This window comes from Acomys russatus, chromosome 15, assembly GCF_903995435.1.
Source record: "Acomys russatus chromosome 15, mAcoRus1.1, whole genome shotgun sequence".
NCBI classification, from domain to species: domain Eukaryota; kingdom Metazoa; phylum Chordata; class Mammalia; order Rodentia; family Muridae; genus Acomys; species Acomys russatus.
The window spans coordinates 12,314,977-12,341,875 of record NC_067151.1 but is presented as its reverse complement, the minus strand read 5'-3'; the positions used below and the strand labels follow the sequence as shown (position 1 = coordinate 12,341,875).

The window sequence follows — 26,899 nt, the reverse complement described above, 5'->3', positions numbered from 1 at the left end:
TTTACTTACAAGGTCAAGTTCCCTCTCCCTTCAGAAACTATATTTGATCAACCAGACCAAAAACACTTATATTCATGCAGAGGAGATGATTTTTGTAGCCAATGAAAATGTCGTCTTTCTGCCTTTTTCTGTAACCCAAGCTTAACAAAAAGGCTGGGAAAGGAGAGATTAAAGCTCAGTTCAGTGAGGCTGGTGCTGGGAGCAGCTGTGCTTGCTTCCCATTCCCAAAGCTCTGGGTTTGATCCCACACGGCATTCAACTGGCCACCATGACATACATTTGTAATCCCAGCAAGTGGGAGGCGGAGGCAGGAAGACCAGGAATTCCAGGTCCTCCTTGGCCATACAGAGTCCAAGGCCAGCCTGTGCTATGTGAGACACTGTCTCAAAAAAAAAAAAAAAAAAAAAAGACTATTAGGTCACATGTAAAGAACAGCTTTTTCACCCTTTCATAAAGCCCCACGCCCTCCCACAGCCAGCCCCACAGTCTAAACTTTCTTTCCCCCCACACAGAAAGACCATGGTGTGGAGAGAGTAAACGATGAGAGGAAAGTCATAGGAATCAAAGTGTGAGGCTTAATCGTCTCTCACACTACACATGCGTGCTGAGATTGCTGCAGGGACATCAAATCAGATGGTCTGGAGAACAGTGCTCCAGCCTCCAGGCCTCCTGAACAAGAGAGAGAATAGCTGAGCGTCCCTCTGAGAGACATAGGGACAGTCTTAAGAAATGGTACAATGTGCATCTTTGGCCTCAGCTTTGATTTTTTTTTTTTTTTCTTTGAACTGATGGGAGAGGGAGGTGACATGCACCCAGGAGATAATTTGGACACCCGCCATCTGATTTGTGTCATGTGATCAGTGTGTTCGTGACCTGCTATGTTACCATCCGTGAAAGGACATACCGCATGCCTAATTTATCAAAGCCTTTCCTTTTCCCGTATGTCATCTGACCTCCTCACTTTATCACCCAAATTTGTTTACATCCGTTAAAAAAAAATAACTGATTACTTCAGTAAACTTTTTACAAGCTACAAGAAGCATTTCCTACTTAGAGACGTTTCTATCTATTTTGTATATCTGTGACGACCGCCTATCTATTCGAAGCTAAGAACTGCGTTTTAGGGACCGTACCCTCATGCCCCCTTACTGTGCTCAGCGCTTCAGACCTGGAGTTTCCTTGTCAGGCTGACGTAGATAACAGAAAAACATAACTGTAAATGTTTACACCGAATCTCTAAATTGATACCAACCCCAAATTAAGTGGGCATAGTCGGTTAATGGCGGCGATGGGGGACTTGAATGTTATTGGCACTCTATGAGATAATATTTCTGTGGCATAGTGAATAACACACAGTCTGCCCTGCCACACCGTACGCCTCCATTGTAATCTTTCTCTCCACTGTCTTTCAAGATAGAACTATTATTAAAAAAAATAACCACTTACCCTACTGACGTGTTAATTGACTGAGTCAGATGACTTATAATTTGAAAGGACTGAGCCTAGGGCCGTGTGTTTATGCTTTATCGAAGGCATGCCTTCCTTTTTCACATTATTAACCTGTATTTGTATTTGTGCCGTTTTAAACTATGTTTCCAAATAAACTTTGTCTGTGGCCTCATGATCTTTTCAGGACTCTCTCAAGATGGGATTTGGGGTCGGACCACTTTAAGTCAAATAGAAACCAATTACTACTGCTTTAAGGAAAAAATCCTTTTGTTGAGTATCACTACATATAATTTTGCATGAATTATCTGGAAAACAGGAATGCATTTGTAGATAAAGAACAAACCTCAAAAGCCGTTTTCCTTTGTTAATTTTTTAAGACTAAAATATTAACCTGAAATTAAAATTTGTGATCTTTTTAGAATAAAAGCATTAAAATACGTGTCGCTTCAGAGTCTTTCTTGGTAGGGGATCAGTCAGACAATAAATAACGTGAACACTGACTACCTGCAGGCTTTGTTCTAATGTAAGACACACCTAGACTTTACGAGTAAGAAGTTGTGGGCCTGGGAGCCACTCCGGAGCAAGAGTGGGGTTGAGATGTGTCCAAACCCCTGGAAATCTCATCCTGAGACCTCCAGGAGTAAGACCGCTCCCTTCCAGTCCCATGCCTGCATTTCCAGTGCACCTCAACCTTGTCCCACTGAGGAGGTCAAGTAGCCTGGCAGCCAGGTTAAAGTTCCTTTCCCCTTAAAAGGTAATGTCCAGCAGCACCCAGAATTCCTCCTTATGAAAATGAGGCATCCTCAGCACCTTGGGCCAGGCCAATAATGTACACTCACCCCGATAGCCCACACTCACCCCTCAAGGGTTTAATAGACCCCCCCCCAAATTGTACAAGCTGTCTCACTGAAGCTATCTCCCAAGAAGTCTGTTTCTCTCGAACCCACCTCCAACAGAGATCCAGCGCCGCACTCACTCGAGCCTGGCTAAGCTTCCCTCCCTCCGGTCCAGCTCAGTGTGCATGGATACCCCAAAAGGGAAGCAGAAATGGGGTGACAAGAAATCTCCTGCGCTAAGCGTGAGAATGGGCGTTGTGAGAGGACTTGGGTCCTTATTTCCAGGGAGTCAGAAAATGGGGGACACATGGGCGCAGATTCTAACAAGGAACCACCCAAACAGTGGAAGGACAGCGACATTGCCGGAAGAACCAACAGCCAGTGTACAACACCGAGGCGGGAATGAGCTTGCTGTGAGCTCATGAGGGAGACTGAGGTCGCAAGGGCTGGAGGGAAGCACGGAGGGTTTAGGAGATGTCAGTTAGGGTCGGGGATCCAGGGAGACCTTTTCAGAGTAGGACAAATGGCAAAGCTGACCACCACCCCCCAACCTCCAAGTCTGTTTCCAAAACAAAGTCCTCCCAGCCTGCTTGGGTTGACAGTGAAGGTAGCCACACGGAGCCAGGACTGGCACTCTTGCCTCCTCTTCATCGCTCCTTCTGGATCTCAGCTGGCACGTGGCCTTGATGTCTGCCTTCCATTCCTTCCTTCAAAAAGTCAACTTGTACATTCTTCCCTCTGCCCCATGTCACTGTAAAGGGATACAGTACACTAATATGTCATCCAGTGGGGACTGAGGCTTTCATCTCACCTCAGATTAACTTGATGCTTTTTTCCTTCATTGATTAATGTATTCTTGTTTATATAACGTATTTATTCATTTTGTATACAGTGCTCTGCCTGCATGTACACCTGCAGGCCAGAAGAGGGCATCATATCTCATTATAGATGGTCATGAGCTACCATGGTTGCTGGGAATTGAACTCAGGACCTTTGGAAGAGCAGTCAGTGCTTTTAATCTCTGAGCTATCTCTCTAGCCCCGGTTAATGTATTATTCTAGTTTACATGCCAGTAGGAGTTTCCCCCTCTTTCTCTTCTCCCAGTCCTTCCCTCTCACCTCCTATGACCCCTCCCTTTCTTCTCAGAGAAGGGGAGACTGCCCATGGGTATCAACTCACCTTGGATGGGTGTCAACTCACCTTGGCATATCAAGTAGGACTAAGCACATCTTCTGTTGAGGCTAGACAAGGCGGTCCAAAGGCAGACAAGAGAGTCAGAGGCAGCCCCTGCTCCTGCTGTCAGAGGTCCCACATGAGGACCAAGCTGTACATCTGTTACATATAGTGGCGGGGAGTTGGGATGGCTAGCTCCATCCTCTGAATGCTCTCTGGTTCGTGTGCTTGCAGACAGGAGGCTAGCATAGCAGTCAGCTGAGAGGCTTTACTCAGCAGCTAATGAAAACAGCTGTAGAGACCCACAGCCGAACGTTAGGCAGAGCTCGGAGATTCTTATAGAAGAAGGGGAAGAAAGGTTGAAAGAGCCAGAGAGGTCAAGGACACCATAAGAAGACCTACAGAGTAAACTAACCTGGACCCATGGGGGCTCACAGAGACTGAACTTGATGCTTTGTAAAAAGTCTCCTACCTCCACTTTTTAAACATCAGCTGTACTTACTATTATTCCAGAAATAGTATGTGTATGTAAAATCAGCCAAGCTTTAAAATGTTCTCTGCACGCGCGTACACACACATGTACATGTTCCTGTGTGTACATATGGGGAAAGCGGCTGCACGTGGAGGCCATATGTTGACCTTGAGTGTCTTCCTCTCCATGGTTTAAAACTGTTTATATGTGTGTGATGTGTGTGTGTGTGACGTGTGTGTGTGTGACGTGTGTGTGTGTGACGTGTGTGTGTGTGACGTGTGTGTGTGATGTGTGTGTGTGTGACGTGTGTGTGTGACGTGTGTGTGTGACGTGTGTGTGTGTGTGTGACGTGTGTGTGTGTGACGTGTGTGTGTGTGATGTGTGTGTGTGACGTGTGTGTGTGTGTGTGTGTGTGAGATGTGTGTGTGTGTGTGTGTTGTATGTGCATTGCCTACAGAGGCCAGCAGAGGGCATCAGATCTCCTGGAGCAGGAATGACAGGCCATTATGAGGTTTCCTGACACAGGTGCCGGGAACTGAGCTTCCTGGTCCTCTACTAGAGCAGCGAGCACTCTTACCCCTGAGCCATCTCTGCAGCCCTAATCCAACTTTTTAATTTATTATAATGTATTCATATTATATTTCAATTGTTATCCACTCACTGTATCTTCCCATTCCACCTCCTCTCCCTCTTCTGCCCTATTCCCCTCCTCTATCCTTCTGGCAGAAGGGGCCCTCCTCCCCCACCGTATGACCACAGCCTGCTTCCCCTTCCTCTGTGTGCCTGCCAGGCCTCCCTAGCAAGAGGAAGTGATCAAATTGGGGCACCAGAGTTCATGACAGAGGCAGTCCCCACTACCCCCACAACCATGGAGAATGAGCTGTCCATTGGCTAGATCTGAACAGGGGGTCTAGGGTCTCTGCATGCATTGTCCTTGGTTGGTGCATCAGTTTGTGCAGGACCCCTGGGTCCAGATCCACCAGCCTTACTTTTTTATTTTTTAGACAGAGTCTCTATCGGAGCCTGGGCTGATGAACACTCTCTAGTCACAGTGCTCCAGGGCTGTGCTTGTCACTGCCTCCCCAGCACTAGGATTACAGGTAAACCCCACACATGGCTTTTTATGTAAGTGCTGGGAATCTGAAGTTGATGCCCATGCTTGAGTGGAATGCACTTTTGTGACTGAGCCATCACCACAGCCCCTCCTTATTTTTTACAGTTCTTCATAAACTAGCAGAAAGCACTGTTTGCCTGTATTCTTTATTATTATTATTATTATTATGTTGTTGTTGTTGTTGTTGTTGTTGTTGTTGTTGTCCCTACTACTACTAACTTTACATTCCACAAAAAAAAAAAAAAAAAAAAAAAATACTGCTTCCTGGCTGGTTTGGTCTTGTTTGTTTTAAGGGTCTGGTTTTGTTTTCGAGTGGTCTGGGTTTGTGCTGGGGTTTGGTTTTGCTGTTTCATTTTGTTTTCTCTAGTGAGGACTCAACCCAGAGCTTTGCACATGCTACGCAGGCACTTCTCTACTGAACTGTCGTAGCCCCTGGTAATCGTATCTGGGCATCTCCATTTGGAGAATGATGGCTAATTCTAGTGTTGTTCTTTGTAAGACTAAACTGCTAACCCAGAGCAAATTTGAATTTACTCACCTGCGCTCAGATGGGTGTAGACAACCTGCTGAAACTCGCTTGGGCTAGTAGGTGCTTCTATTTTCCTATTTACCCCAAGGGACACCATGTCCCCCTCTTAATCCACTCAGTAGATTATTGCAAATGAAAGAGGAGCAAACTGCAGCTGTGTGAGAAAATGTCCCCTGGACTCAAAGCTAACTAAAAGTCAAAGCTGACCTTCAGACCTGCCAAACCCACCCCAGGAAAAAGGAGGCTGCAGCCAAGGTAATTAATTACTAAAGCCTGCCTTTGACTAATAATTGACAATCAAAATCATGCAGATAGTATGGTGCATGCCTGTCATCCAGACACAAAGGAGAGCTGTGGGTTCGAGGCCAGCCTGGGCCTCACAGCCAGACCCTGCCTCAAAAAACAAAAGCAAAAACGGGGGTAGGGGAGTGAAGGCAATATTAGTACAACAACTGTCACCTCATTGATCACCAGGACCTATCTGGCTGCCTAGTAGTGTCCCCTTCTTTCCTCACTGCACCATGGGTCTCCCTCCCAAAGCTGCACACTCAACCTTCCCCAACTAGAAAAAAAGATCACTTTTTTTTTTGTCAAGGGTATTCAAGTCCCCTGCTGAAATCACCAAACAAGCTCTCAAAAAAGACGGGGAAAAAAAGAGTCTTCTTTGCATAATATATATTTACAAAGTCTGACCCTGTACAAATGATGGCTGCAAAAGAAAGTTTATGATGGCAAAGGTCTAAAACTGATGACTCTGTCATCATAAAGTAGTCAGAATTAATACCAATTAAACTAATTTCATTCTAATAGAAAAAAATACAGCAATTTAAGTTAGGTCAACTACACAAACATTTCACATCTCTCTCTTCATATCTCCAAGGCTTCCTCAGCCACTGGTGTCTCACTCTGGGCTACAGGCCTTGGGTTTTGCTTCTATCTCAGAGAAAGGTAAAGCTGGGGACAGACAAAGCCACCTGCTAGTGCTGGCTCCATCTTCCGCTCATGCCTGCCCCCACTTCTATGGCTGTCTGCACCAGCCCCCACTCCAGCATGAGACCCCGCCCACTCATAAGACTCTGCCCACTCACCTGCTCAAGCACTTGAGACCAGCGACTCTTTTTTTTTTTTAATTTTTTATTAATTTATTCTTGTTACATCTCAATGGTTATCCCATCCCTTGTATCCTCCCATTCTTCCCTCCCTCCCATTTTCCCCTTATTCCCCTCCTCTATGACTGTTCCTGAGGGGGATTACCTCCCCCTGTATATGCTCATAGGGCATTATGATAGGCAGATTTGGGCCCAGGGGTCCCGCTCAAACTAAGGCACCAGCCAAGGACAATACAGGCGGTAAACTTTAAACCCCTACCCAGATCTAGCCAATGGACAGAACATTCTCCACAGTTGAGTGGAGAGTGGGGTCTGACTTTCACAGGAACTCTGGTGCCTCATATTTGACCATGTCCCCTGGAGGGGGAGACCTGGTGGCACTCAGAGGAAGGACAGCAGGTTACCAAGAGACCAGCAACTCTTGCCTCTCTTCTGCATCAGCCTCCAAAGTTGAGTTGCTATTTGCCCACCCCCTTCCTCACATTCAAAAACAAGCACCTTCTCTTGGCCCAGAGCTATGCAGCTCCCGCAACATCCAGCCTAAACAAGAGACAGTCCTAAACCTCAGTCAGATGGGGCACTGCTCTACCTGATACCGTTTAAGGCTCTACACTCTGGCGTCTCTTGCTCCACACCCAGGTCCCCAGCCCCTCCTGGCCCTTCTCTCCAGCCTTGCTGCCCCTTCCCTGATTTTGTCAGAGCAGACATGCCACCACTAGGGGGCAGCCACACCAGTTGCCTTCCAACACTCACCTGGACTCTCCTCTTCTTGCAAATCTTGGTTTAAGAGCTCATCTCGGCAATGCTGGCCCATCCCTGGGCAGCTTATTCATCAGCATCAGCTCCGGTACCCTCCCTCGTGCTCCCACAGCTCTTTTTTCCTGGGTCACGGAACACTGCTGATTTTGTGTATGTAATATCTGATGTCGCTGGGAAACTAGTTCAACAAGGGCAGGAAGCATGTCTACTTTACTTACAGACACGGCGTAAGCAAAACAACACACAGAATATGGTAGATGTTTGTTTATTGCATGATGATCCAGGATGTAGATTAACAGGGAGCTGACTATATAGAACAGTCTCTAGGAAAGCTGGTTTGGAATGGAGTCATTAAATGTGTATTTTAAAAGTGCTTTGGACCAAAACAAGGGCTCAACACCTCCCCCCCGCCCCATAGGCTTCAAGAAGCGTCTGGGCTAATGTGGTAAAAAAAAAAAAAAAAAAAAATGTCCTGTGTCTACCAAACTGCCATATGCTTTTCATACCTCATCTGAGTAATTACTGTGCCCATTATACAGGGGACAAGATCAAGTCACAAAAGTCAAAAAGGGAAAAGGATTTGATGTTGATCCTGGGTGCCCCATTCCTGACACTCTACCTCCCATTTAAAAATGACCACAAACAACCCAGAAGACAAATTTCACCTTTTCCTATTATATGTCCCTGCTATGGCTAGTGTGCCGCTGAACACCTTTGAAAAGCTGTCTCAACAGCATGTGGTTGAGTGATGCGACCCTCAGTCTCTCCTGCTAGGCATGATGGGATGAAACAGAAGCAGCTGGCTTGCACGCATTTTTCTCTGAACCATAAACAATATCTCACCATGGCAACCACTTCCGAAACTATGGCCTGGCACTGAAGTCAGGCAATGACTAGGATTTTCACAATGCATTGGCTCACTCTTTTAAAACCCTTAAACAGCAGAGACATGTATTTTCAAGCAGTAAATAACATACCCTCTGAACTACGCAAAATAATGTCCCCTATCCCAAAGACATCACTGATGTCTACACTCTAAGCCCTGTATGTTAGGAACTTGTTGTCTGATACAACCTAAGGACATGTGTAGAAGTGCTTAAAGGGTTTTGCTTGTTTGCACAGAGTCTCTTGTAATCCCAGCCGGACTCTGACTTCGCGGCATTGCTGAGGACTCCTGAACACCTCCTGACCCTCCTGGTTCCGGCCCCAGCTGTTGAGATCACAGGCATAGACTGAGGTTAAGGACTTTGAGATGAGAGTGGTCTGGGCTACCAGGGTGGGACGCGATCAATGCCAGGAGTCCTTATAGGAGGAAGACGAGAGCTTCATTCAAAGGAGATGTGAACATGCCTGGTATCAAAGCTCTCAGGATGCTGGCAGTTTCAAAAAGAAAACAGAAACCTTCAGACAGTTCTGGAAACCACAGGAACGGATTCTTCCTGCCTTGTAGAAAGTGTGTGGATGTGTTGTTTTAAGCCACATTGTGGCAATGTAGAAATAGGGAACTCCTACACAGTAGAAACACAATACCCAATACTTCAAATCCCTGAGGTAACACGTTCCATCTGCTACTTGCACTGGGGGGCCAGAACCAGAGGTCTTTGTGTGACTGGATATCCAACAGGGAAAATCTAGGTGTCACCTTCCCAGACCCTCACTATTCCAACGCTTCTTCAAGGTGCTGATGTCAGCTAGGGATGGGGACCAAGGCTGCCAGGTCACACCAACAACAAGCCATGGCCAACAACGGAATGGGGTGTGGTCTCACATTCCTCATCCTCCTGTGGCATTTTTTCAGATGAAAAAAAACAAACAAACAAACAAAACAAAAAACAAATGAGAGTCATAAAAGGACCTGAGTTTGTGAGAATAGCTTTTAATTTAAAACTATCAAAGCAATAAATTATCCATCTCTTCTCATCACAGGCGAGTAGTCTCCCAAACACTTGAAGTAGTTTCCACGCCAACTGTGACTAGTGCAAAACAGATAAATACCAAATCTTCCAGCAACCAACACTCACACTGCTGGGCAGGTGGGCACAGGGCACGCTCAGCCTCTGTCCATGCTGAGGGGCCGAGATGCACACAGCCTTTCCACGCGCCCAGCTGTGAACAGACTACACAACAAAAGGAACCGCAAGAGAATGTTGCCTGAAGTGAAAGCAGTAAGCACCCTGAGGACGCTGGGAAAACAGGTGTTAATCCACAGGACAGCTCCTGAATGAGGCTGAAGGCAGGCCACTGGGAAAGCATTGCTTTTCTCTCTCAATCGCGGAGGGGGGAGTGTAGTTTTTTTTTTTTTTTTTAATTCCTGTAATTTCTGGGGCTTGTCCAATGTTTCATGTGTTCTGGGCACCAGGAAAATCATCTGTGTTGCTTCTATTTGAAGCCTCTGCGGCGTTCCCTTGTTACCCAAAGGACTTCGCTGCCTACCTCTCACTGCGGAACACAGTGGAAAGGCACTAGCCACTGATCTAAGATCTAAATCTAAGAACATATGATGGAGCAAAACTAATTTTAGTATTATAGTACCCTTACATTGAGTCAATCAGTATGATGGGACAGTCATACTGTTTGTTGAAACCTCCAAGTTTTAGTGTGCATTTTATGTATGCAAGACAATCTTAGTGCGGATTGGCCAAATCCCAGCACACTGGAGGGCTACAGAGCCTTCCACAGACTATATGGATGATGTTTTGAGTAGGTGTGCTGAGGACAGTTTGCTTTTGTTAATTTGGCGCAAGCTAAGGTCATCTGAAAGAGGGATCCTCAACTGAGAACATTCTTCCACTAAGATTGGCCTGCGCGTAAGCATATGGGGCATTCCTTGATTAGTGATTGATGTGAGATGGCCTAGCCCACAGTGGGTGATGTCACCCCTTGCTGGGTTGTATAAGAAAGCAGGCTGGGTGAGCCATAGGAAACGAGCCAGTAGGGGGCACTCCTCCATGGAGTCTGCATCAGCTCCTGCCTTCAGGCTGTTCCTATGAGTTCTTGCCCTTCATGGTGGACTGTAAGGAATAAGATGAAATTAAACTCTTTCCTCTCATATGGTCTTTATTACACCAAAGAAAAACAAACTAGAATGGTAGGATATCCTGGTGGCCCCACGTAGGTGGTTCTATCCACCAACCTCACAGCACAGATCTTGTTCCAACTCCTGGGAGTTTTTACCTAACAGGCAGATGCACACTGTATGTAATGCCATCATCTTATTCCGCCTGACTCTCCTGGCAGCTCCTCACAGACTATAAAGGCCTCTGATGAGATCTGGGAGCCATGGCCTCTATGATGACGAAGACAGACTTTCTAAACGCGCTTTTTAAGACAGACAGCTTTGGCAGCACTCATCTGAGGACCAGGGAATCAAAGTGGAATCAGGATTTTAAAATATCGTGTGTGTTAGACTGAGCCGAAGGTCATTCTGGGACTTTCCCAAGGGGGTGTCATAAATGCGTTGCTGCTTTTGTTTAGAGAGGGGCAGTAGCAGAGGGCCTCGTGGACTGAAAAGAGCTCAGGGAGCTCAAGACTCAGGAAAACAGGATTACCAAGGACAGAAAAGGGTGTGGACCAACAATGCCAGGAGCCTACAGACTAGAAGAGCCGCAGACTGACTCAAGCACCTAAACTTCTGAGTGACTGCTATAGCTCATGTCTGATTCTGATCAGAATCCCAGAAAATAAGAACAAAATGTGGTGGCAGGGCAGAAGGGGGCATCCTCGATAACTTGGTCTAAGTTCCCAGTTCAGAGACAAAGGCCCAGAGGCAGAGGCTAGGACACATCATCCTGAGGCCTGCTTCCACTTCTAAGTCTGCAGCTCAGGTAACGGGAGCCCAAAAGGATACAGGGAATGGGGCAGGCACGTTCTCTTGTAGGTTTGGGAAAACAGCCTAGTCAATTCCAAAATACTGATGCAACACTGATATAAAACGCCATTAAAATATGATTCTTCCCAGATTCTTTTCATTTAGAAGAGAAAGAAAATGTTCTCTGTACCAAACTGCATTTCCGGCTAGTTGTTTGGGTATTTAGACCAACTGACAAAACAGAATCTTTGATCCGTTTTCCAAAGACACACTTGGGAGTCTACACAAATGAATATCAAAAGATATTTACAGAAAGCAAGCTCTGTCCTTCACACGACACCTACACGTGGAGAGAGAGCCACACAAGCACACTACATCTCACACAGAAGACTCCTAGCAGGTAGGTCCGCAGACATAACCCACACATTGTTCCAGTTGCAGCCACACACGTGTCTATACTCGTGTGGAAGTTAAGTGGTGTATCCCACTGCTATTCTGAGAAGCTTGATTTGCATATACCAGAAGACACATGCAAGCACATTTCTAACAAGAAAGCAAGCTACTCCTCACGCCAGTGCGCCCAGCTCCCCATCTGAATGAAGAATAGCACATATACAAAACCTTGCCATAAATAGCCCTTGTGTTTGTGAGGCAGGATAGAGGCAGCCATAACACACTTTCGCGAAGTATGCCCTGGTATCGGAAGGGTTAATTTGCCTATTCTACCTAACGAACTTAAATGATTTATAGCCTAAAATCGTTAATGTGGATTTTACCCCATTGAGTTTGCAAAGTTTTACAAAAAATTTTTATTTTGTTCAAAATATACATGCTACCTTTGACCACATTTAAATTCAAACCCCCAGAGGTGGCCCTATCCCCACAAAAGGCCTTTGCTTTGTAACACTGCAAACCAGCCGCTGATGATACATGGTCAGTCATTATATATGTGTGGCCCCCTATAGGACTGTGTTTTGTAAGGCTGCCTTAGTGTGGGAATCCCCACTCGGGGGTAGGGATACATATAGCACGGACTTAGGATCTCGGAGTCAAGCGTAAAAGGAGACTCAGTGGCACAGCATCGGAGAGAATTCCAGTATCATGTGCTCGCTCCTTCTGCCATGTCATTTGTTCCCAAGTGGAAAAAGCATCAGATGAGTCAAGAAGGCAGGGAGCACACTGTAATGGGGCCTATCATGTTTCACCTGCTCTGTGAAGATCCCTCAGAACTGATCAAAGCCAGCTAGAAAGAGGTGGAGATGTCACCTGACCACCATGTGGATGAGGAGAGTGAGGCACGGGTAAAAGGAAGGATTTGCCCGCAGCCAACTGAGGCAGCACCCACATGCACCCAAGCCTCTGGCCCCAGCTCCACAGCCCAGACTCATGGTACACATGACCTTACTTGAGGCAGGGCCCCGAGCTGTGAACCCTGGCATCACACACTAACCCGATGCCTCGGCTTTATTCAGCCCAGTTGGTTCTGCTCCTTTATTTTCCTGCAATTTCTAAAAAGATCATGTCGATCAAACAAGTACACACATCAAGCGGGCAGCAAAAGAATCCTTTTTCATTTGACCGACTAATCTGACCTAGAAACTCCAGAGACTAGAATTTGATTAAAAGCAGTAACAAAATTACAGGGTTCTCGTTCCTCTCCACTGCACACCCGGACTTCTGCTCTGACCTTGGGCTGCAACCGAGACCCTGAAACTACCAGTCGGAAAGGACAGCTTTCCAGATGTCACAGAATTGTCTCTGCCACTCATATCCTTAAAGCGCCCAAGGTCACGCTATGGATCACAGCAGACAGGCAGCGAGGCCAGAGGTGAGACTGGCCACAGAGAGGCAGAAGTAAAACGTAAGAAAGTTTGGAGACCAGAAAATCAAACATAGGTGTGTAACAGGATTCCAGGAAGTAAGCCCAAGGCTTGAAAAGCCAGTTATTTAACTAAAAACAACCAGGAAGCTTTGAGGGAACACGCTGCTGGGGAAGAGAAACCATCCATCTGCCTTTGGCAAAGCGCGATGTGACAAGACTTAGGCACCTGTCATTGATGTCAAATGGCACAGACCCACATGAATGCACTTAGTGGCCACAGCTCAGTTCTTTGTACTCCCTAAAATCCAAGTGGGGAACTAATTTTTAACAATTGTTCCTGAGTTATATTTTTGTTAAACTGTTTGCCTGCTTCCTCCAAATATGCTTAAGAGCCACTACTGAGCCTTTGAACACCAACCCGTCAGATTTCCAGTGGACTACAAAGGTCACACACACAAACACACACACGCACACGCACACACACATTCATACAGTGTATTATAAAGTTTTGATGTGATTTAAATTAAAAATAGCTCCCACTGCAGATGTCCTAGTACACATAGCTAGGGAAATGAAAACATGATGCCACCAATAAAAACCAGTCCAGGTTTTGATTTCCTATATGGAAATTTTTAAAAACTGGGCATTTTTCTCATTGTAAGAGAGGCCTTACCACTGACCCCCAAGGCAGACAAGAGGGAAAGGCGACCCATATCTGATGTGCTGGTGGCCAATGTCTTTGCTTATATCACCCCCTCCCTGAACAGTTACAAAATCCGCTACAACAGAGAGTTGCCACCAACAGAAATCTCCTCCCAGCTCTTCTCCAGAAGGCGTTGAGTGGCCACAATCTTGAAAGAAGCAATACCCATGCAGTCCTCCATCTGGCTGTCGCTGTCCCAACTCTTTTTCTTTTGTTCTTTTTTTTCTTCTTCCTTTTTTTTTTTTTTTTTTTTTTTTTTCTTTTTTGGCAAATTAAAAAGGTGTATGGCTTCTTCGCGCCAATTCTTGTGAGGTTTAGCTTGGTATCCTGCGGTAAAAGTACATGTATCCCAGGTCTTTGGGGGGCCTTTCTGAGGCACAAACCTTGTGGTCATTGTAGATCACCCACCTGAAAACAAAGACAGAAGCAGGAGTTGGATTTCTGTCAGTAAGGCCACGTGGCAGAAAGAAGGCATGCATGCTGGGAGTGGGGAGCGAGGAGTCCTCAGCATGCTGGGGGTGGGGGGTTAGTCCTCAGCATGCTGGGGGTGGAGGGTGGAGGTCCTCAGCATGCTGGGGGAGGGGGCAGGGGTCCTCAGCGTGCTTGGGGTAGGGGGGCAGGGAGTCCTCAGCATGCTGGGGGTGGAGGGTGGAGGTCCTCAGTATGCTTGGGGTAGGGGGGCAGGGAGTCCTCAGCATGCTGGGGGAGGGGGGCAGGGGTCCTCAGCATGCTGGAGGTGGGGGCGGGGAGTCCTCAGCATGCTGGGGGAGGGGGGCAGGGGTCCTCAGCATGCTGGGGGTAGGGGGATGGGGAGTCCTCAGCATGCTGGGGGTGGGGGCGGGGAGTCCTCTGCATGCTGGGGGTCCTCAGCAACTTGGATGTTTCAAGGTTGCCATGGATGGACGAACTTGAACTATGCACCATTCACTGAGGGCTGAGCCCAAGTCCTTGTGCCTGTCAACAACAGTCTACCAGCCAAGCCCCAGCCCTGCTTTTCGGTTCTTGAGTTCAACAAAAAACAGCCTCAGAAAGAAATGCCAAAATAAAATCAAATTCTAAGAAAAAGAACAACAACAACAAATAAAGGGTACAAATACCCTGCACATTAAGGTTTATAAAGAGTGAAAGGACATGTGCATAAATATGTACGTATGTATGTATGCGTGTGTGTGGGTGTGTGTGTGTGTGTGTGTGTGTGTGTGTGTGTCCTCCCCCAGTGATACAACAAAACAGAAAAACACATCAATACATAGATAACGGCTTATCCTTGTGCTGATAGAACATGAATTCTTTGCATTGTTTTGTACTGTGCTAATTTGTAACAATCATTTGCATGTTTTTATATTATAATTAGGCCACTTCCTGAAGTCATCATCTATGTAAGTTGCTGTGTAAAAAAAAAAATAAATAAATAAGATTGTCCATTTTCAGCACAAAGAACATTTAGGTTCATGTACATTACAGAAAAGGTCCTCTCTCTCCCCTAGTCTGCAGCTCATGCCTGTGTCTCCCAAAACTCAGAGTTTTTCTCTGCTATAGACTGAACCCAAGATGGGCAAGGGCAGCCTCAACTGCCCCCCTCCACTGCCCCTCACCGACACGCACACGCGTGCACACACACTGTTCAATGGATGAGGCTCCTTGTCCCAAGCCAGTGAGATGGGGAGTTTGGAACAAGCCCAGGCAATAGAAGACAGCAGGAATGTCTACCTTCTAGGCAACTTGAAAAACCACTGTCTCGTGCCAAATGAGCCCACCAGCCACTTTTGCCTTTTCTCTATGCTGTGGCCCCTCCTGAAGAATGGTCTGCTTTGTTTTCACTAGCCTCTTGAATTTGTTATTATCTTATTTTCAACTAAAGACCTATGTTCTATACTAGACTCTACTGATCAAGCTGAGAAGCTAAAACTAAAAGGCATGGGGAAAAAAAACTAAAAGTCATGAATGCAAAAAAAAAAAAAAAAAAAAAAAAAAGAGTCTGGATGGAAACAGCTGTGTAGGTCGTGGGAGACATGGCTGAAAGGCCAGCATCCTACCGAGTGGCCAAGCTTATGTGTTATGCCAGTGTCCATGTGGTCAGAGCAAGCAGGGAAGCCCACCACAGGCTACTGAAGGGAACTGAAGGAAAGGATGTGAGGTTAGACCTCCTTATTCCTGCCTCATCGCAAAAAAACCTTGAAATTTGACTCAAGAAGCTAACTCTAGGTTGTTGTGCAACCAAGTGCCCAAGGTTTGGGGTTGCCAGGTAAAATGCAAGAAACCTGGCTGGATGAAGTTAACAACAAGTAACTTATTAACATAAGGATATTCATGTCATACTGAGAACAGGCCATATTAGAAACACACTTAGACTAAAAGGTGTCTAGTTTTAAAACTTAAATTACCCAGGGCATCCTTGCTTTCTCATTTTGATGGCTAAACCCACATATTCTATGGTGGTATAAGAGGTTCCAAACACTGCCTACCTTATGCTGTAGGTGTACCTACCAAGGCAGGTGTATTGTACCAAGGGGCAGTCACCTTGGTACAATAGTTAAAGGGACTCTGAATGCCAACCTGAAACCTAGCTAACCTGAGCCCTGGTGTTTATATTAGTAAAAGAGTGGACCATACAGCACGTCAGGCATATGCGCATGTCTATAACTCTAGTACTCAGAAGGCTGAGGCAGGAGGACCTCCAGTTAAAGACCAGCTAAGACTACAAAACAGGTTCCAGGCTAGCCTGAACTACAAAGAGACTCTGGTTTAAAAAAAAACAAGGTGGGAGAGAGTACATCCCCTCAAAACCAATATGAACATGGTGTCATACACCTTTGATTCCAACCAGCACTTGGGAAGAAAAGACAGTTGGATTTGAGTTCAAGACTTGCCCACACCACAGAGTGAATCCCAGGGCAGCCGAGACTACATAGTCAAACAAAACAGACAAACAAACAATGTGAGAACCAGAGATAACATAGAAAACACTAACGGGATTAGGAAAATGGCTGGTCCCAGGAGGAGCTCAACACCACATCTATCAATACCTTCCAGAAAGACTCACCGTCCCTCCTTTTTGACATGGCAAACATAATGGCCACTCATCGTAGATGTTCCCATGTGGCTGATGAACGCAAACAACTCATACACTAGGGAAAAGAAAACCATTCAGTTACGAGGCAGCAGTCAAGGACCCAAAACACTTCTGAACAGTACCTGGGGCCAACAGGAGACAGACCCACTGGCTACTTAGACTCACAACTCAACTCTGTAAACCTTTCTGTGTTGATCGCACGCACACACGCACACACACACACGCACACACACACACACACACACACACACACACACTCACTCACATGGATATAGAACTGGAGCAGTAAGCTATAAATTATAGCTTTGATAAACTATCAAAGCACGGCAAGCACTGCTGAAGCTAAACTTAAAGGCAGAAGCAAGAGTACAATCCTCACTCCTTCTTGTGACCAAGCTCAGGACTCTGAGTTCCTGTTGAGTTGGTTTCAGCTCTACTAATCCTAGGCTCACACAACGCAAGGCGAACTCAAAGACAAGCATCCGCCCCCTCAGCAAACCGTTAAAGACTACGATGAGATGGACAGATACCCGCCCCCTCAGCAAACCGTTATAACTACGATGCGATGGACAGGTATCCATCCCCTCAGCAAACCATTACAGACTATGATGAGATGGACAGACACCTGCCCCCCTCAGCTAACCGTTACAACTATGATAGAATGGACAGGTACCCGCCCCCTCAGCAAACAATTACAACTATGATGAGATGGACAGGTACCCGCCCCCTCAGCAAACCGTTACAACAATGATGAGATGGACAGGTACCCATCCCCTCAGCAAACCGTTACAACTATGATGAGATGGACAGGTACCCATCCCCTCAGCAAAGCGTTACAACTATGATGGGATGGACAGTACCCACCCCCTCAGCAAACCATTACAACTATGATGAGATGGACAGGTACCCGCCCCCTCAGCAAACCATTACAACTATGATGAGATGGACAGGTACCCATCCCCTCAGCAAACCGTTAAAACTATGATGGGATGGACAGGTACCCATCCCCTCAGCAAACTGTTACAGACTAAGATGAGATGGACAGGTACCCGCCCCCTCAGCAAACCATTACAACTATGATGAGATGGACAGGTACCGCCCCCTCAGCAAACCGTTACAACAATGATGAGATGGACAGGTACCCATCCCCTCAGCAAACCATTACAACTATGATGAGATGGACAGGTATCCATCCCCTCAGCAAACCATTACAACTATGATGAGGTCCCTAAAAAGGCAGAACAAGCATTTACAGACATTCACAGCAATGGGTGAGCAATATTCTGATGTGAGTAAGAATCATTCAAATGGGTTTACATATCCATTTTCTAGTTCTCAATTATTCATTTTTTTTTTCCAAAAATAAGGTTCTGGACCCAGCCTCTTTTTCCCTCTTCTTCCCTACTCGGCCACTTGTTTTTCACTTGCTGATTAAATCCTCCTTCCCCAGATACGTGTCCCTGACATGGCTTCTTGGCTGTCCAGAAGCCACACAGATGATCTCCTATCTGTCCCATCTCCTGGTACCCCTGACCTACAAAAGTCAGTACCTGTGACTTTGATTTTAGATATTTACCGCCCCCACCCTTACACCTGGTCTCCAGACATCCTCTTTCTGACTAACTATACCCAGTCTCCTGGAACAAATGCTATTGCTTGCACAGTTCCATTTCTAGAATGCTGATCATTCATACATTGCTGGGTTGCTCTGGAGCTAGTATGTATTCAAATGTTAATTGCTCATCCCCCAAGATCCAGATTGCCCTACAAGCAAATTCTCATATATCCAAAATGGCCCGTTGTGTGAACCTTGCCTCCCAAATTATCCCGATTGGCCAATAAAGTTGCCTACAGCCTGGGATGAGCAGAAGAGTGATAGGCAGAGCTAAGGTTCACATGCTTTGGGGTCATTCATGGAAGGACTATGCACAAGGAAGAGAGGAAGGAGGAAGAAAGACGCAGGTTGCCATGGGGTAACCAGGAGCACATGACCAAGAGCAGCTGGCTCTGAGGACTGGCCTAATGGAGCAGAAGCAGCCCAAGTGAAGCATGTGTAAGTATTTATGGGGAATTTGGCTGGGGAGCAGACAAGATAGCTTAGAAGGTTAATATCCACCCAGCTCCAAAGTTTTAAGGTGTATAATAAATATAACAGGTCTTTGTGTCTTTTATTTATAAAATAGCAGGTTAAGAAATAACTGCCACTGTATTAATAACCAGTATTAATTAATATTAATAGAATAATTAATTCCTTTTCCATGTACCTTAATAATTATACAGACCAATATTAATTCCACAATAATACATAGCATAAAATTGTCCAGGCATAGCAGTGTATGCCTCTAATCCCAGAACTTGGGAAGCTGAGGCAGAAGAATACAGAGTTTGAGACCCTAACTCAAAATAAATAAATAAATAAATAAAATAAAGAAAGAAAGAAAGAAAAAGGAAAAGGAGAAAGCAAAAGGGAAAGAAAGAAAAATGGAACAACAGCATAACCCTGAATTTTTTGTATTGCCTTATTTCCAACAACCTTGCAGCACCCACTTGTCAGTTCTAAGACCATCAATTGAGTCATTAAGGTTTTTCACCTACAGGCCACACCACCTAGATATCATATATTGAGTTGAAGAAGTTTCTTTTTACCCCTAGATTGTTCACAGTTTCCCCTTAGATTTACCATCTCAATCCATGCCAATGCCAGCCTTTTAGTAACTTGGGTTAAACAGATTGATGTCTCTCTTGCTCTTTATACCTAGCCAACTCATTAGCAAATCCAGGCATTTCCTCAATTAAGATTCTTTCTTCCCATACGACCCTGGCTTGAATCAAGTTGATATAAAATTAGCCAGCATAGCCATAAAGAGACTTTCCCCTCTTCAGTTAAGAACTAAATAGATATGTATCCTCAGAATCATAAAAAATTAAAATATGTATACTCAGAATCATAAAAATAGAATTTTGAAGTTTAGCATGAATCCTAGTCCCAAAATTAAAATTAGCCACATTTGTCAATATAAGTAACTTCCCCATGCATTATTCAAGCCTTCCTACTAGGGACTGACAGTAGAAGAGAGAATCTCTTTCAACACATTTGCAGGAGCTAACTAAGTAGGCAAGAGATGCCAATTTATATCTGTTTCCAAAAAGACTGAAACGACTAAAGCTGATAGGAAAGCCACCTATGGTTCCTCTCCAAGTCCCCTGAGATCCCGTCCCAAAACAACAGCCTCGTCATGCACGTCCTAGGCAGGGAGAAACGATGGCTTGACACAAAAACAAATGGTTCAAAAATGTTGACTTTCAACAGAGAAACGTTCAAAGTTCCTGAACAGTGTGAGGCGCCTGACCGACTGCTATGACCTCTGTCTCGAGAGAAGCATCTCGTGACCAGGCTCAAGCTGCTTGTGCGACAAGTCCTTTTCTTCCACACAAAACTTGTTCTGCATGAGCTTTATGAAGACTACCTCAGTCTTTCCAAAAAAAAAGAAGAAGGGGTGTGTGTGTGTGTGTGTGTGTGTGTGTGTGTGTGTGTGTGTGTGTGTGTGTGTGATCACATGGTACCACCACCATCCCCATCCAACGTAGTAATTACTATTGTTCTCCAAGAAAGCAGCTGTCAAATAAAGCCCATTAGAGTTTGAAGGTAAAAGTCACGGTCACCCAGAGATCACCCACGAGATAGAGATCCCGTGAGCCAAATCCTACGCCTCCGTCTGCGATTGTTCTGGTGAGAGAGGAAGAAGAAACGAGAGGAACTATGACACCACAGTGAACATGGCCATCGAAATCTGAAAGCACGGGCTTAGGGCTGTACTTTACAACTCAAAACCACCCAAAGCAATGGCGTTACAGGAAATATGCTGCCTCCAGGGTCAACTTGGTACATCTTAACCCCTTACAGCTGAAGTTCCAAACTTAAGAAGCTACTGCCAAACTGTACCTTTTGGCTAATAAGATTTTTTTTAAGCAAAAATAAAACAAGAGTAAATTAATAAAAAAAAAAAGAGAGAGAAAAATAAAATAAAGCAAAAATAATTTCTTAAAAAATTTTTCATCATTTCTGGGTCTTTGGCAAAGATCAGGTGTAGCATTTGTTCTTATCACTTTAATATTTGATACACTCTCTGTCAGAGAGCGCCCTGACATGAACCCACTGTCATAAGCAATTACTGTGCACTACCAGCTCCTGTGTCTCCTCAGGGCATGACCCCAGTCTGCACTGAAAGGAAGGAAATGCTGGTAGGCAATTTAGAGGCTGTAAAGCCCAGTGGTTCACTCCCATTACCCGCACCACAGCACCCTTGGCATTTGCGTCCAAATGCTAACAGCTCACATCACATTGCTTTTCAGAAACTAGGAAGCCTGGCTATCTCAATCCAGTTGACACCATTCTTGACACAGGAAGTACTGACACCATGGTAATCCTGAACAGGTCACCGGGGCCTTAACTCATAGCCTGTTACCCACTCAGAGTGCCGCACAGTCTTTCTTACCTGTTCCCACTCCCAACAATCTTAGCCATGGCACCCAGGAGCACCCTAAAAGCCAGGTGCCTCTGCCATAACGTCTCCAAGAGCAAGCCACTTAGCAAATGAGATTGTTGGGGATCCCCCCAAAAAGCCAGAAGGCAAAACTAACCTCAGTGTCTTAGCCTGTTACTCAGGAGAGCTGTTTTCCACACCCACCCACATGTTCTCCAAAGAACTCTAATGACCCACGCTTGTCCCAGCGCAGGCTGGCTGCCACACAACCAGAGTACTCTAGTGATAGAAAGAATGCAGCCATATCTACAGTGGCCTGTTCCTCAAGACAGGACTAGAGAAAAGTCCCTGGAGTATTCAGTCAGATAACGCTGTCTCCCTTTTCCCTCAGGTCTAATATGTTCCGAATTACTTGCTCTGGTTTCATTTCTCTTGTTCTTGAACCTAAATCTTCAGGTCTCCAGTCTCTCGGAGGCTGCACAAATGTTAGTGAACATCAGAAAGCCACCGGCTCCACCTGAAGTGCTGAGAACCCATCTTCTGAACAGAGCCAGCGCATTTGCGTATGTATGCACAGACCACCATCTCATGCATGTCTGTGTGTCTGTCTGTCTGTCTTACTGAGGATTGAACTCAGGGCATCACACATGCTAAACAAGCTCTCTAACACTGAGCTGTGTCCCCATTCCCCCTCCTTAGAATGCTTCAAATTACAAAGACCACATGTCCCCCCAATGTAATGGTCCTCAGGTATTCATACTTGGTGTAAATTCACTGGCTCCAGAGAATGGCTTATTTTTGGGGGGGCAGGGTAGCTATCCTTCAGGGTGGGGCCTTTGTAGACTGGGTGCCCAGGTACTGAGCAGATGGAATGAGTCTCTACATCCTGGCTGAAAACTGTCAGCTGCTGCCAAAGCCATCTGAACCACAGCAGCAGTGCTGTGCCAGAGGGGTGCAGGCTTGAAGTAATCACGGTGTAATCATACGATAATTACACCGGCAATCAGTGGGTCCTTTAAAAAGTTCAACAGTCATTAAGCATAACATAGAACAGGGATGATTTTGTAGTAGTGGGAGCCCAGGTAGGCCACAGTAAAGGCCTGATTTCCCCGGTTAGAAAATGGTCAAAGCTCAACAGAAAATTGGGAGCTGGTTCTAAGATATGAAGGACCAAATAATAAGCAAGACTAAAGAGAAGCAGGCCTTCACCTCCATCCCAGTATAAAACATGCAGGAAACAAGGACTGTGTGATGGCCGCGTAGCCTCCATTGTCTCTGAGCCCCCTAGTGAGAAGAAAAGGAGGAAGGCTAGGCATGTGAGGCTGGAAGTGACAACAGCTGCCTCATGAAGGCTAACAGTGTAAGTGGCATCGCTCTGCTCAGTCAGAAGGATGAACACACCAGTCGGCTCATTATCCATTACCCAAGATGCCTGGGGTCAGAAGTGTCCAAATTCCAGATGTTTTGGTTTCCTGTTTGTTTTACTTTTAAATATTTGTATGTGTTGGGACCTAGGATAAAACACAAAATTTGAGCTGGAGGGTTAAGAGCACTGGCTCCTCTTCCAGAGGTCCTGAGTCCAATTCCCAGCAAGCACCACATAGTGGCTCATAACTATCTATAATGGGATCTGATGCCCTCTTCTGGTGTGCAGGTGTACATGCAGATAGATCATTCATATACATAAAATAAATAATTTTTAAAAAACGAACTTTAAAAAAAACACAAAATTCCTTTGTTTCATATACATTTTTTAAAAATAGCTTGCAGGTAACTTACTGCTTCCAGTGCCCCTGCCTTTGACTGTAGCCCATCACATGAGCTCAGGTGTAAAATTTTTCACTCGAGGCATCATGTCAATTCTCAGAACTTTCAGATGTGGGAGTATCTGGGATTGCGAATGTTAAGATGCTCAGCATGGAGCTCTTTATAACTCACAAACCCTCCAACTTGAGCCTCTGAGCATGTCCTCCGTGAACCTCCACCTTGGCCATAACCACGTCTGAGTCAGGTACCCACCTCACTATGCGCAGTGTCAGCCTAGTGTGGAAGGTTCTGGTAGCCACGCTACACTTTCTTACAGCTGTTACCCTAATATTGCTTTTCAGGGAGTGGTTCTCAAGTGAAGACTTCATTTCCCAGCAGGCTTGTTGAACCATAGACTACTGGGTACCCCTGAGTCCCAAATTTGTCAATTCTGAGTAGGACCCATTCGCACTCCTGACATGTTTTGAAGTAAAGTTCTACTGCCCCAGCCCACACCAGAACCAGACTTTCAGAAGACATACCCTACTCCTTTCAGTTCGCTTTTGAGCTTCCCTTTGTGGGGCCCTCAACCTGAATGGAGTCGTAGACTCTTGGAACCTGAAGAAGTCTGATAAAACCTCTCTGTGCTGGCCATAACCAACAAAACACAGCTGTAGAGGGGGAACCCGAAAGCCATGCATGAATGTATGCAAGAGGCTTTTGGGTAGAGAGAGCCTGTCTAAGAGTATCCCGGAAATTAGAAGACACAACAAGAGGACAAAGGCAACCAATTATGGGCCCTGAACCTTGTGTGTGTTTCCTGTAACCCTCATGTGCTTCCAGCGGCTTTTAAGAATCTGAAATTCTTCTGATAAGATGGCAACGCCAGAAGCCTGCCCTGGCAAATCTCTGTTTTGTTGGGAGATGTTGTGTAACTATCTCCTTGAAACGGAAACATTCCCTCCAGAGAAAGAGCAAAGGTTCTTCAGAGAGAGCCAAAGAAACTCACAAGTCTCAGAAAACTCTGAAACTTACAGGATTCACAATTCCCCACTTCAAGGTTCTAGAGCTGTGAGCAACTGCTGGGCAAAGGAGACTCCCCAGTGGAGCCACCTACAAGTTGTGCTCCAGGGGTGCAAATTTAGGAGGTCCACACCTATAGAGGGATGGGCTTTTTAGGGATGCACAGTGGGACGCAGCCACCTTTGCCTCACTTGTGCTCCTGTAAGTAACCCCAATAAACTCACAGGTTCAGAAGTGTCACTTGGGTGGAACAATTTCTTTGGTCTGTCATTGGTGCCTTATTTGGGGTGAGCAGACTATTGCTCTTGTCTCCCCAGTAAGAGTCCCACAACAGAAGAGCCTTGTCTCTGGTCAGTACCAACTCCCTTCTACTGGTGACCTGAACCCTCAGCTCAATACAGGAAGCCTTGCCTATATGTATTCCCACATGCGTGACGTCCTCTCCTTTTCATCCTTCTCCAGGAAACCAGGGCTGGGGACCTTCAGATAAAAGCGAATGCATCCTGGATCAAGCTGCCTGGGGTCTGTACACCTCCATGCCAAGGCTTGTCAGATTCTGTGAAACTGTAGTTCCTTTTTGCTTAGACACATTAGACTCAAGATTCCTCAGTATTTGGCTCCTCAAGTAGGGATGTCTTACCTCTGAATGGCATCCACTACCTCTAGTTCAAATATCTCAACCAACTCATCAGCTAAAATGGGTAGAAATTGTTTGGGAATTTAAGGCAATATACTTGAATGGATTCCCCAGGCTAGCCTCTGCGTTCACTGTAATTACAGACACACCCTACCACGGGGCCAGGGCCATCTCAGGAATGCCACCTCCTTGCATCCATTTCATTCTTACAATGATTTAGCTGCTGACTGCTTACCATAGTCCAGTGACAATTTAAACAGTACATGGGAAAACATCTTAAATAATATCTTACAGAAATGTCATTCGGATACACACTAAGCCAGAAACAGGATGATTGGTTATGAAGAAGACCAGAGAGATTTGCAGAGGTAGGAGGGGCACTCAAAGAAGTAGAACACTGTTCTGCCCCCCCCCAAAGACCTGGTTTCATAGAGCTTTGGGGTGTGCCCACACTGGTCCATCACATTCTCATGCTGATCAATTATACCTGAAAACCTCAATAAAAATGGGGAAATGTCCAAAAGAAGCCATTCACACAGAAAGCTATGTAATCAACCCCAAGCCCACTGAAGGAGGGCGGCCAATGAATGAGTACATAATGTTTCTGGAGGTCACGTGACAGGAGGCTAGTGAAGCCTTCAAAGATTGTATCTCTCGCTTGAAAACTTACAAGAAGTCTAAAAGATTACCAAGTGAAGGCCCAGCACAGCCCATTGCATCAGTTACTTTCCTTTTCCATTTCCATGTGTGTGTAGTGTGTGTGTTGTATGGGTGCATACAGAAGCCTTAGGTTGACATCAGGACTGGCTCCAGTTTGCTTTTCCACCTTATTCACTGATGCTCTCTCAATCAAATGGAGAGCACACCAAGATGGCTACTCTTGCTAGCCAGCTTGCTCTAGGGATCCTGTGTCTGCCTCCTAACCTGGAATATAGATACATTTATTCCATACCTTTGCATAGCACTTCTTCTGGCAGTCCTCTTTCCCCACCAGCATACTCAACTCCGGTGTCTGACCCAAGTGTCTTAAAAGATGCTTGAAAACAATTTTACGGTGTTCTCCAAGGGCAAAATTTGACATCCAGCAACATCTGGATATCCTACATGGCCCTAAGGTACAGGAAGCCTGAAAGATTATGAGTCTGATTTTTGTCATTACTGACCCAGCTGAAAGCTATAAGTCTCCATGTCCCTCAGAAGACAGGAAACCCGAGGCTCAGAGCCCCCTCTCTCTTCAGCCCAACGCCATGCAGCTTTACAACCCTTCTGTCAAAGGGCTCAGCATCGCCAAAGACCATCATGGACATCGATGGATGCTGCAGTGAACCAACGGACACACACTGTGGAACAAACTGCTCACAGGTCCCTCAAAGCTTGTCTACCATGGCATCTTGTGTTTGAGACTACTGGTTTCTGGAAAGAACGTGTAACCTTGTAAGGCAGTGGTTTTCAACCTTCCTCATAGTGACCCCTAACCATAAAATTATTTCAGTGGCCACCTCGTAACTGCAATTTTGATACTTTTATGAATTGTAATGTAAGTATCTGATATGCAGGACATCAGATGTGACCCCTGTGAAAGGGTCGTTCAACTCCTAAGGGGTCGAGACCCACAGTTTGAGAAACACTGCTGTAGATGAATTTGGGAGAATTGTGTCTTATCTTTTTCCAACTTAGTTAAAATGAAGCATTTCAGTGAGCAAATTCCACTTTATAGAGGAAGAAGGTGAAAGGCAGGAGATGAGGGGAGAAGGAAAAGGAAAAAATAGGAGGGAGGGAGGAAGGAAAAGAGGGCAAATGGCCACGTTCTGAGCATAGGTGACAACATCACGTATCCAGTGATGGGAGCTAGCATTTCACAAATAGGGATCCACCTGTCAAAGGCCTGAAGCAGGCAGAAAGTGAGGGTGGTGGCTGAGTGTGGTGAAGGAACAACGGATGTGGTAGGCTGGGCTACGACAGAGGAGCGTGTTAGGTGGCAGACTAAACAGCTAAAAGTCACCTTACAGGAGATGGCAGCCCGAGAATCATGATGGTAAGGCCACAGATGGGTCTGAACTTGTCCCTACCTCTGAAGATCTGTATGACCTTGGGGACTGCACCTACTCTTCCCACCCCATTTTCTCACCTGGGAAACTGACTGTGGTAAGAACTCAAGGAGT

At 45.7% G+C, this 26,899-nt stretch overlaps 1 protein-coding gene and 1 pseudogene across 2 annotated transcripts in view; one reads left to right on the top strand and one right to left on the bottom strand.

Moving 5' to 3' along the window:
* Positions 1-13,960: 13,960 nt before the first annotated feature.
* Positions 13,961-26,899, bottom strand: part of Usp13 (ubiquitin specific peptidase 13) — a 105,557-nt gene continuing 92,618 nt past the window's right edge. For both annotated transcript variants that reach the window (XM_051157044.1, XM_051157043.1), the window contains exons 20-21: positions 16,818-16,902; positions 13,961-14,182 (exon numbers count right to left, since the gene is read on the bottom strand). In XM_051157044.1, coding sequence (XP_051013001.1) covers positions 14,089-14,182; positions 16,818-16,902 — 179 coding nt within the window. In that variant the 3' untranslated portion in view covers positions 13,961-14,088. The remainder of the gene's footprint in view (positions 14,183-16,817; positions 16,903-26,899) is intronic.
* On the top strand, positions 20,904-21,005 carry LOC127199710 (uncharacterized; annotated as a pseudogene).